At 45.9% G+C, this 15,874-nt stretch overlaps 6 protein-coding genes across 6 annotated transcripts; 3 read left to right on the top strand and 3 right to left on the bottom strand.

The window, feature by feature from the left end:
- Window positions 1-298: 298 nt before the first annotated feature.
- Window positions 299-1,134, top strand: MCYG_05985 (6-phosphogluconolactonase; the record flags this gene model as incomplete). Its single annotated transcript, XM_002846070.1, has 1 exon — window positions 299-1,134. The coding sequence occupies one exon, from the start codon at window positions 343-345 to the stop codon at window positions 1,132-1,134; it is 792 nt and encodes a 263-aa protein (XP_002846116.1).
- Window positions 1,135-1,571: 437 nt separating this feature from the next.
- MCYG_05984 (conserved hypothetical protein) lies at window positions 1,572-3,718 on the top strand (the record flags this gene model as incomplete). The annotated part of the gene is made up of 3 exons (XM_002846069.1): window positions 1,572-1,643; window positions 1,767-3,201; window positions 3,423-3,718. 3 exons carry the CDS (start codon window positions 1,572-1,574, stop codon window positions 3,716-3,718), a joined length of 1,803 nt encoding a protein of 600 aa, XP_002846115.1.
- A 300-nt stretch (window positions 3,719-4,018) lies between these two features.
- MCYG_05983 (wd and tetratricopeptide repeat protein) lies at window positions 4,019-10,035 on the top strand (the record flags this gene model as incomplete). Its single annotated transcript, XM_002846068.1, has 6 exons — window positions 4,019-4,176; window positions 4,257-6,946; window positions 7,021-7,304; window positions 7,488-7,607; window positions 8,065-8,200; window positions 8,366-10,035. The coding sequence occupies 6 exons, from the start codon at window positions 4,019-4,021 to the stop codon at window positions 10,033-10,035; spliced, it is 5,058 nt and encodes a 1,685-aa protein (XP_002846114.1).
- A 268-nt stretch (window positions 10,036-10,303) lies between these two features.
- Window positions 10,304-10,690, bottom strand: MCYG_05982 (uncharacterized protein; the record flags this gene model as incomplete). Its single annotated transcript, XM_002846067.1, has 1 exon — window positions 10,304-10,690. The coding sequence occupies one exon, from the start codon at window positions 10,688-10,690 to the stop codon at window positions 10,304-10,306; it is 387 nt and encodes a 128-aa protein (XP_002846113.1).
- Window positions 10,691-12,483: 1,793 nt separating this feature from the next.
- Window positions 12,484-13,953, bottom strand: MCYG_05981 (cell division control protein 16; the record flags this gene model as incomplete). The annotated part of the gene is made up of 3 exons (XM_002846066.1): window positions 12,484-12,607; window positions 12,669-13,414; window positions 13,477-13,953. 3 exons carry the CDS (start codon window positions 13,951-13,953, stop codon window positions 12,484-12,486), a joined length of 1,347 nt encoding a protein of 448 aa, XP_002846112.1.
- A 531-nt stretch (window positions 13,954-14,484) lies between these two features.
- On the bottom strand, window positions 14,485-15,763 carry MCYG_05980 (conserved hypothetical protein; the record flags this gene model as incomplete). The annotated part of the gene is made up of 4 exons (XM_002846065.1): window positions 14,485-14,912; window positions 14,981-15,467; window positions 15,611-15,633; window positions 15,667-15,763. 4 exons carry the CDS (start codon window positions 15,761-15,763, stop codon window positions 14,485-14,487), a joined length of 1,035 nt encoding a protein of 344 aa, XP_002846111.1.
- Between the last annotated feature and the right edge of the window lie 111 nt (window positions 15,764-15,874).

The raw sequence follows: 15,874 nt of genomic DNA, 5'->3' as shown, positions 1-15,874 counted from the left end.
TCAAATATGGCACTGAATGTTGCTGCCAACAAGTAGAGATCCGGCCAATTGCTGTACATCCATTCCTTCTATGCTTCTAGCAGTGGGCAAGTAGGCATGAACCATTACCTAGAGAAATGCCCATAAAGATACTCTCTCTCTCCCTCTTTCCATGCTTCTTCATGCCTCTTCATCGCTTTCCGCCTGTTTCTTTTTCTTCTTCTCAGTTTCTCTTCCTTGTATACTTCGTCACCACGTGACCATCTCCCCGCCTTCTCTTTCTATCAACCCAGAAGAAGTAAACAAGTTGAAACAGACGATGCGATAGACGAGACAAACTAGCTTGATACCACACTCAGCATCATGACGGGAGGTTCCCCCAGCCTTTATTCGTTCCCCGATCTGGGCAACCTCAAGAAACAGCTCAGGAAGTACGTGCTCCAGTCGCAGAATGCTGCGATAGCAAGACACTCGACCTTTCGAGTCGCAGTCTCGGGTGGCTCACTCCCAGCCGTTCTAGCGAGCTCTCTGCTTGCTCCCGGCGACGGCACAGACGAAGACACGCCCAGGTTCGCATTGTGGGATATTTTCTTCGCAGACGAGCGTGTGGTGGCCCTCGACCATCCGGATAGTAACTATGGTCTACTGAAGACCGAGCTCCTCGACAAGATACCGACAAGCCAGCTAGGCCAGCCAAAGGTTCACCCAATTGAACTCAATGACGATATCCAGGAGGTTGCAGACCAGTATCAGGATGAGCTGAGACAATCATTTGCTGCCAAGGATAGTGTGAAGACACCCGTTTTCGACCTTATTCTGCTCGGGTGCGGGCCAGACGGGCACACATGCAGTCTCTTCCCAGGCCATGAACTGCTGCAGGAGAAGGACTCGTGGGTTGCGTCTATAGAGGACTCACCCAAACCACCGCTGAAGAGAATCACGCTGACCCTGCCTGTGGTCACGCACGGATTGAGGATTGCTTTCGTTGCAACTGGTGGAGGCAAGAAGGATGTGTTGGCGCAGATATTTGATGAGAATGAAGGCAGCTCGCTTCCATGTGCAATGGTAAATGCTGCCGGCGGTGAGAAGGTTAGCTGGTTCACCGACTCAGCTGCCTCGCAGGCCGTCAAATTCCCCAAGCGCGAGAACCTCTAGCTTCTTCCGGGCTGTGTGATGATGAAACAATAAACAGAGGAGGACCATTGGGCCAGGTGCATTCGGACAGGGCATATAAAGGGCACTGGTACATTCGGCAATGGAATATTTTTATTAGAGCCACCAGTATAAATTAATTATTGCCTCTCTTTTTCATCACTTGACTTGGTAGAAGGGGTATAACTGAATGCATCTCCACAAACTTCCTTTTATTATTTGTGTGTAATTAATGGTGTGATGTCCAGAGCTGGTGTTAGATTAATTTCCGGCCGCCTTCTTGCTTGGACTTGAGGTTAGGATGCGCCAAAAGCCCCAACCACATCCCAACACCTACCACTTCTCCAGGGTTATTCCTCTTAAGAAATATATTACTTAGCCCTGCGGCCTATTGATTTTCTCTATTATATCCCACAGACACACTACAAGAAGAACACGTCATGCCAATCCCAACACGATCTCTATCCTTTCGTGAACCTCAGAGAAAACAAGCGGTCAACGAGGATTCAAGGGTACGCGCAGACCGTCACAAGCAAGCTATTTTCATTCTTCCAGCTCAGCATAAGGAAAACTGAAATAAGTGAATAATATCAATTAAGCGCAATGATAAGCTAACTGAGATGGGGAGTATATAGCCGTCATCACCTACAAAGCAGTCGCAGCTACCACGGGGCGGTCGAAGTTCGGGCTTAAGACGATTAACCACCAGCTCGGAGATACAGTACGAAGCTAGCAGCGGGTTTGGTATCGTATATGGAAGCGGAAGCGGGAATGGAACTCCAGAGAAGAAGAGTTTTCTGCCTCAAAGACGCACGCTTCCCAGGCCGCAGAGTCTACAGATACCGCACTCAACAGTGAAAAGCGCAAGATTGAAGCAGCCGGGGGAGAGTCGATTAGATGCTATTAAGCCCACAAGGCCGGCACCGGCGCCATCAGATGGTGTGAAATCGCATCCAAATTCATCCAGAACTAGGTCTCCTACGAAGCTGGAACCCAAACGAGCCCTTGCGAGACCACCCAACTCTGCACCCCCGGCAAGATCAGTGCGTTCCTCGTCGCTGCTGCACCCACCTGCGCCGAAACTAGTCAATCCCACATCCCACTCGAGGCACCATAGCCAGATTATTAACTTCGATGCGGTGAAATCGAAGCCACAGGCAGGTGGTAGTAGACTCAGCTTGCAACATCCGTTAACATCCAAGTTGTCAGCAGCTCCATTGCCCACGTACCAGGCGCGATTTGGTCTCAAAAAACCTTCAAAAAGTAGCACCAATTCTCCTGAGATAGTTTTCGAGAACCCTTCGCCTTCTCCTACGCCTGACGAGGATTCGTTGTCTCCTGCACAGACACTTGCGTTACAAACCGAACTACTCCAACTTCACGTTTTGCATTCACAAGGCCTTCAGACCAAAGCAAAATGGGAAGCACGCGCGGAGAAACATTATAGGAAGCTACATGAGTCGGTCAAGGCTAGCTACCGGCGGGAGCAGGAGAGACATAGGTACCAGAATTTTCAAGCTGTCAAAAAGTTTGAGGAGAAATCGGCGAGCTCAAGCAGCGGACATGACTTTAATATACAGATGGGAATACTGTCGCGGGTTATTCAGGAGGTTACCCACCTTACAGAGTCGGATGACAGCCAGTATAATACTGTTGTCGGGGTTTTTGAAGAATGGACCCAGCATGTTGCTAAGTTGAAGCAAAGCCGAGAGCTAAAGGATGATGGTGATGTGAACAGGGATAACCTCCTTTCAAACGTCAACGAAGAAGGGGAGCTGCAATTCATTGAGCCCTTGCCTCAACAGTGGAAAGAGGATATTGCAGCTCTATCTGTGCAGTTATCCCAACTGTCTGGCAACCTGGATGATCTGGATATACCCAACACCCCAGACACAGACAAATTCGGCGGGCCAATAGATTATTCTGGCTCTGCTCTTGTGAAGACTGTTATGGGGCATAAATCACTAGTTACCTCGATGATCGAGGAGTTGGATATGATCCATAGCATTGAAATGGAGATTATGGAATTTGAAATCTTGTGGATGGAGAGGGCGCTGGAGAGTGTTGGGGGTATGTCCGAGCGATGATGAATCCATGGATATATTGAACTCATGATGTTATGGATATGACCGCCACGCATCTACTACGACCATGATATTGATAATGAACACCTCTCCTGGGGTTAATCCAAAGAGTAGTAAATAATTCCTTCTATGTATATGTAGCTTTAATTAATTATGTAATAATTGTGCCAATTCGATGAGATCATCATTGTTCACGTGATATATTAGCTAATCAGAATTCCCTGTGGGGTAAGAAGCGGAAGCCGAAAGTTGAAGACAACAAAAAGCTACAAGTCACTAACTATCAGAACAAACTTGACTTGCAGACACGGAGAAGAAGCTGCACTCAGACTGTTGGTTGTGGTTGTGTATCAAGGCACGCTGGGCTCTTGGAGCCTCTCAGCCGCCCTCCAATTCTCCATTCACCATCTAGCCTGTCAGTCTCGCCTGGTAACTCGCCTCAGGCCGAGTTGCAGCTTGTTTCGAGCTGTTGCCAGGGGGCTTGGAGCTTCCCAAGAATATAGACCTAAGGCTCGAGTCATATAAAGAATTACTTTGCTTTCCCGGAGAGATAAGGAGAATTTTTCGACCATCCTCAAGCTCTGAGTGCGGGTCAATTCAGACAACACCTTGACCGTTATCAACTACAACCGTTTTTACGTTCACCTCACAACTACCTATTTCGAGTCGGGGCAATAAAAATTTCAGCGTGATTATAACACGCTTGGAGCCTAAAAAATTTCGTGCACTAGGGTGCAACACTGGAGGATGCATACACGAGAATACAGAGGGAATGCTTGAAACCAGCTTTCAAAACCGCAATCATGAAGTCAACACTACATAAACGCTTGCTTCTTAGGGAGCAAGGTGATAATACTTTGTACTCCAGTGTTCGTGGAATATATGGTGATAAGGCGTGGATCGACGACTTGGACATAGTTAATGAACTGGGAGGGCATAATGGCTGCGTCAACGCTCTAGCGTATGTTGTACAGTTTCAAATCCTCTCCCTAATAATAAATGAGCCAATTGGTAGTGATGCTGACTGATTATATTTGATAGATGGTCAAACTCTGGAAAGCTTCTTGCATCGGGTTCCGATGACAAACACTTGAACATCTTCTCTTATCAACCGGAATCAAGTGACGTATCGTTCTTCCTCAAAACAACTGTTATTACAGGCCATTCAGCAAACATATTTTCTGTGAAATTTATGCCACATTCGAATGACGGGACACTGATATCCTGTGCCGGCGATTCCGAAGTCCGTGTTTTTGATATCGAACATCAAGGGAGATCTGCAAATACAACGACCCCTGCCTTTACTTCTGCTCGACGACGAAGGATTAATAATTTCTTCAGTGGAATGTGCTATCTAACAGAAAATAACACAAATTCCAGAGTGTACAGATCTCACGCCGATCGAGTCAAGCGAATTGTGACGGAAAATTCACCTCATCATTTTCTAACTTGTTCAGAGGATGGGGAAGTGAGGCAATGGGATTTGCGTCAACCGTCGTCTGCATATCCATCTCCCCGTGGTGGTCAGGGGTTCATGGCGTTCAGACCAGGTTTGAGACACGACGACTCCAATGTACCTCCACCCTTAATATCGTATAAACGATATAATCTCGATTTGAATACCATATCTTGTTCCTCGAGCCAACCACACTACATTGCTCTTGGGGGTGCTCATCTCCATTGCTTCCTACACGATAGGCGGATGCTAGGTCGTGACTTAGAGGAAGAGCGCGGTCAGCCGGGAAGCTACAGCCCTCCTAAGTCTTGGCATGAAAACGAGCTTATGGGCAAGGCTACACGCTGTGTTAGGAGATTTGCCCCACGAGGCCAGAAGAGGATGAAGAAGAGAGACAACGGACATATTACGGCTTGCAAAATTAGCAATGCTAACCCAAATGAGATGATTGTCAGCTGGTCTGGAGAACATATTTACAGTTTTGATTTGGTTCGTAGCGATGATGCGCTGGGCCACAAAGAAGGGGATGGAAAGGAGTGTTTGAATGGCACTGCCTCCGGAAGAGCCAAGAAGTCAAAGAACCGAAAAAGGAAGCGCGGAAAAGCCCGATCCGCCAGCTCTACTACCAGCGGATCTCGTCATCAGTCGCGTCTCCGGCCTGAAAGCAACGAATCAGAAGATCTAGCTTTTAGAGTCCGTTATAGGAACGGTGAGCTTGAAGATATCCCTTTCGACTCACTTCCAGGCACAAATTCTGCCGACACTCCCCAAGAAGTCCTAGAAAGAGCACGTGAATCTGTCCTCAATGAGGCGCAAAAGCTGAGCCTTCGTATAGCCAAGGGGCTTGTTGAAGTTCGAAAGTTACTTTTTTCAGTTGATTCTTGCACTCGTGAGGCGGCCGAGGAGCAGCCAACCTCTGATCCCACACCATATACTTCTTCGTTTACTGCTGTCCTTGGCCTCGCAGCAACGTATTTACCCGAAATGGACGATGTAATAAGGAAGTGGACGTATCCTCTAAACCCCACTCATGCAGAAGTGGTTTTCCAACAAGCTCTACGCAGTAATCGAGAATCATCTCGTCGATTTATCCAGGCCTCCGGTACTTTAGCCAGGGCCCTTGGCGGTAGAATTCAGACAGCATCGGGTGGTGACAGCCCACAGCTGCAATTTTTCCGTCGTATTGAGCCGGCTCCTACTGAAAATGGCATCATTGATCAAAGCAGCCAATTTGGGTACGATTTTTTAAAGGCTATTTTACTTTGGCTTGAAGGCGGGAGATCAGCCCTACTAGAAGGCTTCAAAGAGTCTCCTACCGAACGCCGCAATTCAGCTAGATTTCCTATTACTCAATCTGCAACAGATGAGGCTATCGATACCGTTTTGATACCATACTTGAAGGGTTTGGCCGGAGGCAACCCGATAGTGAACGTTGATACGTCCAGATTCGAGCTTGACGAGTCTCGGATGATATTCACCTCTCAGTCTCATGCAGTAAACGCCTTTGCTCAGGCAATCAAGCTCCCTTTAGAAGATCTTTCTGGTTCAGCATCGTTGTCATCAGTTGAGGGTGAGGATATGTTAAGTGATGTCTCTAACCTATCTGCTCTTGATCGCCATGCTGCGATTAGATTCTGGGGCCTAAAAGTAGGAAGGGGCATTTTGATGGACGTTGGTGAAGGTGTCAATTTCGAATTTGTCAATCGAGCCTTTGGCGGCCTTCGAGCTACGTTGGAGGAGGACGATAACGAGGACGATGGGAGAGAAAGGTTACAAGAGGACATTGATCCTAATGAGGAAGAACAAGAAATCTCCGAACTCCACATTCTCACCAGATCCCCACAACGTCATAATCGTCATTTACAGCCAGAAGTCACTTCTGATGTTGATGCTGATGAGGGTCATGATGATGGAAATTCATCCGAAGATCAAGATGACGACGATGACGATTCCTACAGTGATAGCGATAGCAGTGATTATGACTCTGAGGAGGAGAGATTTAGGGATGATGAAGATGACGAATTTGGAATATCGACTCAACTACCGTCAACGTGGCGCAACTCAGTTGAGTCGCATGTTCCCTGCTCTTCCCATATAAACGTCTACCAAGGGCATTGCAATGTCAAAACTGTTAAAGACGTTAATTACTTTGGCTTGGATGACGAATATGTTGTTAGTGGAAGCGATGATGGCAATGTCTTCATATGGGATCGAAAGACATCTGATCTACTAAACATTCTGAACGGGGATAGCGAAGTTGTAAATGTTGTGCAAGGTACGAGGAGCCCTTTTTTTGATAAGATATAGATCTTATAGCTTGGTATTATGTGCTCACTTGGAAACAACTAGGTCACCCTTATGAACCGACGCTCGCAGTATCAGGCATTGACCAAACAATCAAAATATTTTCGCCCGATAGCCGAGCACAACATGATGCTAGCAATGGTATTAACATCGCTGACCCTGATGCTCAATCCAATCTTGTTGTTGGCGTCGAGAGTGTTTTAGGAGAAGGGCAAACAAGTGCACGGGGTATTGGACTTGAGAGTAGAAAACGACTACACGACAGCTATCAGATTTTAAGCCAGAATGACGTGAACCGCCAAGGGGGAATGAATGAGGCCTTTCTCACGGTACGTTTATTACAACCCTTAACCATCCTCCGAAGAGGGTTATCATTTGCCGAGTGGGCAGCATTGTTTTAAAACAAAACCCATCCTGCCACCCGATATATCGCCAACCCAGATGCGCCCGTACCTTTCACCCTGATTTTAAAACAACTTGCATACTCATTTACGGATTTCTTGAAAATTTAGAGAAGCATGCTCGCCCGTGTAGCAGCAACGCTCAGGGATAGACACAATGTTAGGCTTGGATTCGCTGGTACTAATGCTGGGGGAGATGAACACCAGATTGTGCTAGATGAGAACTGTTCTGTAAGTCTATCTACTTCGGTATTTGTTAGGTCTGCAGTCATCAGCTAATCGATCTTTATATGTAGATTATGTGATTATACCTTCAAATAGTGCCTCTGTAGGAATCAATTATCCATTTACCGGGCATATATGGGCATTCGAAGTATACTTTTACCCGTATTGTGCATATTTCTTCCTATACCCTCCCTTATTACTTTGCTTGATGTTATTCCCAACCACAAAATACAAAAGGAAAAGCATCGGGACTGGTGTTGCGTTCTTCTACTTTCTATCATTTGTATGCAATGGAGCTAGTTGCATATTCAAGAATACTAGGAAATATTGAATACTAGCTACCAGCTATCCAGGCGTCACCAATAGCAAGGAACAGTTATGATTCTTTTTTTAAGTGGATGCCACTATGTTATTATGATTGTGCCTTCTTACTCCAGGCAATTGAATATCACGTGATATACAGATTTTTTCGGGGTGGTGGGCAATGATGGGCTGCAAACGAGCACACGACTATCTAAACCAGTCACTTTACGATATCCCATGCCAACTCATAATATCAACCGTTGTCAAGTTCTTTTGCACCGCCACTAGTTTCTACGGTATATCCATCTCTCATATTATTCCAGGTCGAGCTTGTACCCCACCAGTGAATTGCTGAAAGCTCAGGAGAGCAGTAAATGGGATGGAAATGTCCCCGGGTCAAAATGAGACGTGCGAGGCTGAGTTATTAAAGGAGCAGCGGGAATGCTCTTTACTGATCCAAGTTGATCCATATAACCCAATTCGGTATTTACGACGCGGCCTGACATATGAGGCGCTTAAATTCCCAGATTTAGCTGCTGCAGATGCCTATCGTGCTTTGACTCTATTTGATTCCGTTATTGACCCGCATTCAAGTGACTATCCGGCCAAGCAACGCGTTGGGCTCCAAAGTTCATTGGACTCGAGTTCTACTCAAGGCCTAGAACAATCTCTAGCGGCGCTATCTACAAAGGACGATACGGATAGCAATCAAGATGGTGGTGGCAGTGATGATAACCAAAATTATGAACTGATCTCAGACGAAAAGTATAACGAAAATATCATTGACGTTTACGCATTGTTGGTGAAATCCCTCGCGCAATGTGGTTGTCTGAGAGATGCGTACGAGATCTGTGTCCAGGCTATGAAGTTGCCTATTGAAGGAATCAAAACTACGCGAAACATAGAGCTAGAAACTTTGCTCGACAAAATTAAAGAAACTGTTGCCTCCCATACCGGTGATGTATCCAGTTTTGATCCTACGGTACTTCCTGTTCAAGGCCATGCCAGAAGGTCGTTATACCCATGGAACACCCACGAACCAGACCGTAACAAACCGGCAGTAGTGCAATTTTTGAACGAATGTCTGGTACAGGTAGCTCCTAAGTGCGAGGTACGGACTATTGCTTTACCTTCTTTACATGAGAGTGTTGTGGATGGAAAGATTCGAGAAGACATCACTTTGGAAGGTAGCAGCGTTTCTATCCAGCTCGGCTTGTTTGCCAAGGAAGACATTGCTCCTGGCGAAATTCTTTTACAGGAATCATCGATGTTAACGGCAACAAATCGGCTACATGATGACATATGTGATGCTTGCAATGGCCGATTGCCAGACCTCTCTTCGCCCGAACCGCCCGTGGCCTGTGAGGACTGCTATGATACTATATTTTGTAGCCAAAAGTGTCACGATCTTGCGCAGAATCTGTATCATGGTGCAATGTGTGGGAAAGATGGGCTAGAATCTATCGGAAAAGATATTCCGGATCCAAAGGACAAGGCCGATTATTTATATCTTCTATTACTTGAGCGTGCGATTGCGATGGCGGCTACTCAAGGGGTCCACCCTCTTGAACTTCCAGAAATCAAATATATATGGGGCGATTTCTCCGCCTCAGATAAAAAGGAAGATTATATGGATACAAATTTCACTAAGTGTCCTGTATCCGCAACGCTACCGTTTTCTTTCCAACTTAACATTGTCCAACCTATGCGTATTCTAGATGAGATGGGAATCGACCCATTTAAATCATTAGATCAATACGACACTTGGGTTCTCAACACCTTGTACGCCAAGTTCCGTGGGACTGCATCTGGTCGTTTATCTACGTGGGATGGCGGCCCTGAGGTTTGTGCTGTACACCCCCTGTGGTGCTTGGCAAACCACAGCTGCGATCCGAATGTTCGGTGGGAATGGGGCGGCGAGGTTACATTTACTGCTAGGACTGAGGAAGAGAAGGTTAGATGGGGTCGGAGTCCTAGCCCCGTTAAGGGTGGCATTCAAAAGGGAGAGGAAATTCTAAACCACTACTGTGACGTTAGTCTTCCGGTAAAGAAGAGACGTGAATGGGCGATGGGTGCGTTGGGAGGTGCCTGTCTATGTGATCGTTGTATCTGGGAAGCCGCACAGGCGTGACATGCTTGAGTACACAAGCCTACAGTCAGTAAGACTCTATATAAGCCCAACCCCTACTTATCATGATCTCTAGCGCCCGGTATGCCATGTCAACACCTCTGGCAATATTACTCTATACAGAAGAAGTCTGCACAAAACTATATGGATGATAGATAATTTCCTATATGATGAACCAGATTTAATTTGCTTGGCTGTCTCTAGTTACATCTTCCTTTATACCCCCTTCCGCGCCCTTTCTCCTTTGCCCTTAAGCTCATCGAGCCGATGTCTAATTATGGGCAACGTTCACGTTAATAGGGCCGTCATCTGAATAGGATTTGATGTCGCCGTTTCCAACACACTCGGTATAGCCGTGATTGTAGCAGCAATCAATGATTTCTTGGATCTTGTTGGCCACAGTGGCAGCATCGGTGTAGCTGTTTACCGAAGGGTGCTGACCAGTACGGCGCAGAGTCAATTTGGCGCTTCCATAGGTTGCAAATGTAGAGCCATTCCTGCCCGAGACGCGATACTGTCCGCCGTATGCCTGGACAGCACCCTTGAGTCCAACTATATGATCACCCTTGGTTCCCTTCTGGTAGACACAACTAACGTTGCTAGCAACGGCCGTAGAGGCGAGGACTGTAGCTAAGATGGTAGCAACTGTGAATTTCATCCTGTCGGTATTGGGTTTGAACGTTTTTGGAACCTATACAATAGTTTAGTGATTGTGTCGGAAGCTTTGGGTAGAGGTAAGTCTTCATACGTGGAATGTGGTTGGATCCTCTAAGTATGCTTGTTTGACTGATGCGGTAGCTGAGTTGATTATGATGAGAGAGAAAAGAAGCCATCTGCTGAGGGTATACCTTCTCCTTTATATCCATCTTTTCTGATCCTATATTGCTGAATTACATAGATACTTGTAAAAGGAGAGGTGACAGAAAGCTGAAGGCTGTAATGTTAGCCGATGAGCGGTATTCACTACTCCGACCCTGGCAAAGTATACTTCTTAGGCCTGGTTCCTCAAGCCAGACACCCTCAATATTGTCCGTATTAACACTATGTACGTACTCCTGTTTTTTAGCTATCTTCCTTTATATAAACTTTGTTCTTTCCATGTGGAGGCGGAAGGATTAAGCTTTTAGGGCTGTGCCTACTTTGACGAGCTTAACTCGACAGCTCATTGGAAGATCTTCCACTAGCTGGCAAGGGTCGGGGTAAAGTCCCGACATAGGGGAAGACACCTTATATTGTATAGAGTATAATACCTATCTCACGAAGTATCCCGCTGAACAGGTTCTATCTTTAACTTCGGAACTCAATCATCGAATTAACCGTTAACTAATCACTCTATCCCCTGCACAGTCTATCGTATTGCTTCGGACAAAGCCGTTTAGATATCCAGTCATTGTGCAACAACGATGGATACCGGGAGGACAGTGAAAGTAAAATTTATATAGTAGAACTCTCTGCAGTGAGCCAATGCTTGATATATGAGAGAAACAGACGCAAGAGGCTGTCTGGCTTCCAGTTACATACTGTATCAAACCTACAATGTTCCAAGGATATACCATAAGAGTCGCCTCCATGTGTACATTCTTAGCCTCCGTAGCCTCTTTCAATCGAGGCATCACTCTTGGGATATATAAGTTCGGAAAAAATTTACCCTTGCCACCTCACCATGTTTATATAATAGATGCGCATAGGATTCTGATTACCGAAAGAGAGTGTCCTCTTACCACTGAAGCAATATTGTAAATGATGACGGAATTGCTACCATAATTGAGACATGTATTACTGGGAATACCGATACATTATAAAGCCACAACGGGGCCCTAAACCAAGGTGGCGTGGTTTTTTAAACTGCTCCATACTCTGGGTCAGATGGCAGAACAAGAGTAACTCAAATCCTTCCACACGCTCAGCCTGAAATTAAAAATTCAACTGTTGGGACATGAGATTTTGGAGATGTAAGATATAACCGGGCCCTTGGAAATATCCTGCAATGGCTAGGCAGGCCTTGGGTTTGTGCAAGGTACTAGGGAGATAACAACACAAGGGAAGCTGCCGCAAGAGATATGGAGAAGAAATGGAGGATATCTTCTGAAAAGAATTTAAAAGACACCTTAAAAGGTCCGAAGGGAACCCCAGAACATGTCAAGAGAAGCATGTTTGGAGAATTCTTTGGCGCGAGCATACAAGAGGAAGGAAGGGGAAGTATAACACGTTCAGCTTTCCACATTGAATGAATTGGGCTAGCATAACGGTATATATTCCCTTGCCATAGGGCTTAAAATAGGTTGCCATATTTTAATGAACCTTTATACCCTCTCAACGCGAGAAGTACTATGGCGCAATTGTGATTTCATGCCTCTAAAAATATAGTATTCATTATCATCATCATCAAATAACATTGGGTCATACCAAAAAAGGCGTCGAGGGTAAACACAAGGAAAAAAGCTTGACTTATTATTTTGCATGCAAAAGTAGTTCTTCATAAAGATCTGAAGGGATTTTTTGCACAACCAAAACTGTCAAAGCAATTGTTTCTTTTGCATCAATAGGTGGGAATGACCGGAGAATTTTGTTTGGACTAGATAGAGTTAGCAGCTATATCTAGAGGTACTTGGATAGTAGGGGTAATAAGAAGTTACCTTGGACTTGCCAGGATGACATCTCTCATCCTAATCAGTTGTGCAACAATACATAATATATTTAAATGCGGTCCATAGGCAAAAAGAAAATCCCAAAGGTGTAAAACCTCTGGTAGAGGTGGCGTGCAAGCACATAGCGTAAGAACGGATGGAAAAGCATACAGTTCAGCATACATTCCCTTGCTGAACAAGTGATTCGCTAACTTTGGCTCAACAACCTCCAAACACCGATCTACCAGTTTTACGCCCTTGTGGACTCCGTCCATGGTGCTTCTCGCATATCCAGGGCATTCGACAGTGATAAAATGGTGGAATAACGCGTATGCTTCCACCTCACTCCGTGAAGCATACAAAAAAGGCGCACACAACACATTCATTCCCTGAACATATATTGCAGCTGAATCTGATAAGTTTGATCCTTGGCCATCAGCAGCAGCCTGGATATCTGGGAGGAAGATGGAGGACGTCCTCCTTGAACTTGACTGCTGCGAGGAAGAAATCTGGTGAGAAGAAGATGTATTTTTCGAGTCATGGATTTTCCACGCTACTGCGTTGAGAAGCCGTATGAGACTTGCTTCCGTCACCCTCCGTTTGAATAATGGATCAGTTGCTAGAGTCCGGAATGTATCGTTACGGATCTTGGTATATGCTGGGGACCGGCCACGGTGAACTAGGGAGAGATATTCGTCCGTGGGTAAGGGAGGAATATCTAGGAGGGCCAGCCAGATATATATCCGATGGGTTGACTTCAACCGTGCAACATTAGTAAGGGATCCAAACTAGTCTCGGGATGATGAAACACTCTTACCATTCCATCGTTATCTGCGTCAACTCTAGTCGATAAAATCAGGTATCGCAACTCCTCAAGCCCAATTGCTATATTATTATTTGGCGGTCCTTCCCTCAACAGATTTTCGAGGCCAGAACGTCTGGTAAGGTAGCCAATTGATCCTGATTTCCGATTTATACTCGGTCGCTTGCGTGGTTGTGCACCTCCAGGTGCCGCCCCGGTAACGTCACTATTCGATCTCCCACGGCCATGAGTAGGTGCTGGCGTGGTTGCAGAAGCTGCTGGTTGATGAGGTGCCTGCTGCTCTGAAACATCCCGAGTGTTAATGGCGGTTGCATTTCGGGAAATCGGAGGTCGGGATCCTAAGACCGAGCTATTTGAATATGTCGATAGGCTCTGGTGTGATTGGAATCTGCGAAGTGTTCTAGTGGGTTGGGGTGGCTGCAGTCCGCCTGGTCCTGCTGCGGGGACACGAGATTGGGATGGTTGAGGCATGCTTTCAACAACAGAGCGAGCTACTAGGGCCCTATATTGGACTCCAGATAATGCCCTTAGAGGGCGTATATGTGAGTAGTTGTTGAAATAACCTGGTGATATGTGCGAGACCTGGCGTGCAAGTTAGGTTTTTTTTTTATCCCTGCCTTGAAAACCGAAAAACCAGCCTCATCGCGATCGATTTGCCCAAGCGCGTTCGCGATGGAGCCTTTCCAATTATAGTAGTCACGTGTAGCTTCTATCCTTGGCAATATCAAGCTTATTTAGAGTTTGGAGGATAGTTTGGGCCTTTTAAGAGCAAGGAAAGATGAAGAAAGTAAAGAGGCTAGAAGTTAGGGATAATAGACAGCTTATAGGGCTGTATAGAGCTTCCATATGGACCCCCTGAAGCGTTGTTTGTGTTAGACGGAACAAGAAAGCATAGGGTTGACTTGGTGATGTATTCAATATAGTAACTATCAGTAACCAAACACCAAAAGTGGACTTCCTAACTACCCATGCGATTAACATAAACCCATCTACAAATAGCGGTCAACCTTCCTTGGATTTTGATTTATCGGTCTTTGGATCACCTGGACCACCCATTAAACTCCCAACGAACTCCTCATATCGAAACACCTCGGCTCGACTTCTTGATCCAGTAAGAGAGGCAGCTTTCCCTTTAGCGCCAAACGCTCGTCTACCAGTAAACCCTTGTATCACCTCATTAATCTCACTCTCTGTTAGCTGTCTCTCATCTCCTTCGGGAGTGGTATGGAGTAGTGCATCTCGAAGCTCGGCTAGGTCAATCTGACCGCTATCGTCTTCGTCAAAGGCTGCAAATGCATTAAGGAGCTCCTGGTAAGATGAAAGAGGTGCTAAGTAAGTGGCGATTTGGTTTAAATACGTTGGTAGGTTGATTGATCGAGGGCCGTTCGGTGAGAAGTATGCACCAGTTGCCAGAGATGAAGAATCCTGGCCTAAACGTAGATATATAAGCAAGTGAATATATAAGATATATATTAAACACTAAATAGGGGTGACTAACCAAGGTTATTCAAGGCATCTGCTATATCTTCTCTGTTTACCAAGCCGTCGTTGTCCCGATCTAACACTTGAAATGCTTCGCGCATCTCTCGCAATTGACCGGGAGGAATCTTGCTCAGCAAATCATTACTTTTGGGCGACCTTTCGGGTGTTTTGGGGTGGCCCATCATTGAAAATCGATCCTGAGCATTTGCTCCCTTTGTAGGCGAGAGCTGGGGCGACCTAGGACCTGGCGAGGATCTTAGCCCATTGCTACCATTGGTAAATACATCTCCACTCTCCAGTGCTTGGAAGTGGCTCAGTTTGCTGGGTGAGTGTGTAGGCGTGGTTCCCCTGCTGCTGGGGCTCGCTGGGGCATTTGGCCGGATAACCGCTCCGGGTGAGGAAGGAGGAGGAGAAGAGACAAATGACGGTCGACGAAAAGGAGAAGAGCGAGGGGATCCAAACGAGAGAGGAGACGGTTTATATGGCGTGGTGTTAGGTGTACCCTATAGCCGTTGGTCAGTGCTATAATCGCTCAAGTTGGTAAACACCACCTTACCATTTTGTTCTCCGATAGAAGTCAGCTAATTCAAATAAAGAATAAGAAGAGTAGGTCAAATCCGTACTTTTCTTCTTGCCCTTGTCGAACACCAGTCAGTCTCTTGATATTATCTTACTCTGATAAGCCTATCAACTATCGTCTACTACCTAGGTATGGCCCAAAACGGAAATCAATAAACACTCGGATAAATAATGTTCCTTTCCACCCGCAAGAACATTGTTCCGTCTCAATCATCTTCATGGCACGTGAAAGCGCTAAACCAGCCAATCGGAGCTTGTTTTTAGCCAGAAAGCCGCAGGTACAAGAAAAGGGACTTGAAATGGTTCAAACACATACACAGACAGAAAGAGA

The sequence above is a fragment of the Microsporum canis genome, genomic scaffold (genome assembly GCF_000151145.1).
Source record: "Microsporum canis CBS 113480 supercont1.5 genomic scaffold, whole genome shotgun sequence".
NCBI lineage: Eukaryota > Fungi > Ascomycota > Eurotiomycetes > Onygenales > Arthrodermataceae > Microsporum > Microsporum canis.
This window is presented reverse-complemented; position numbering and strand designations above follow the sequence as displayed.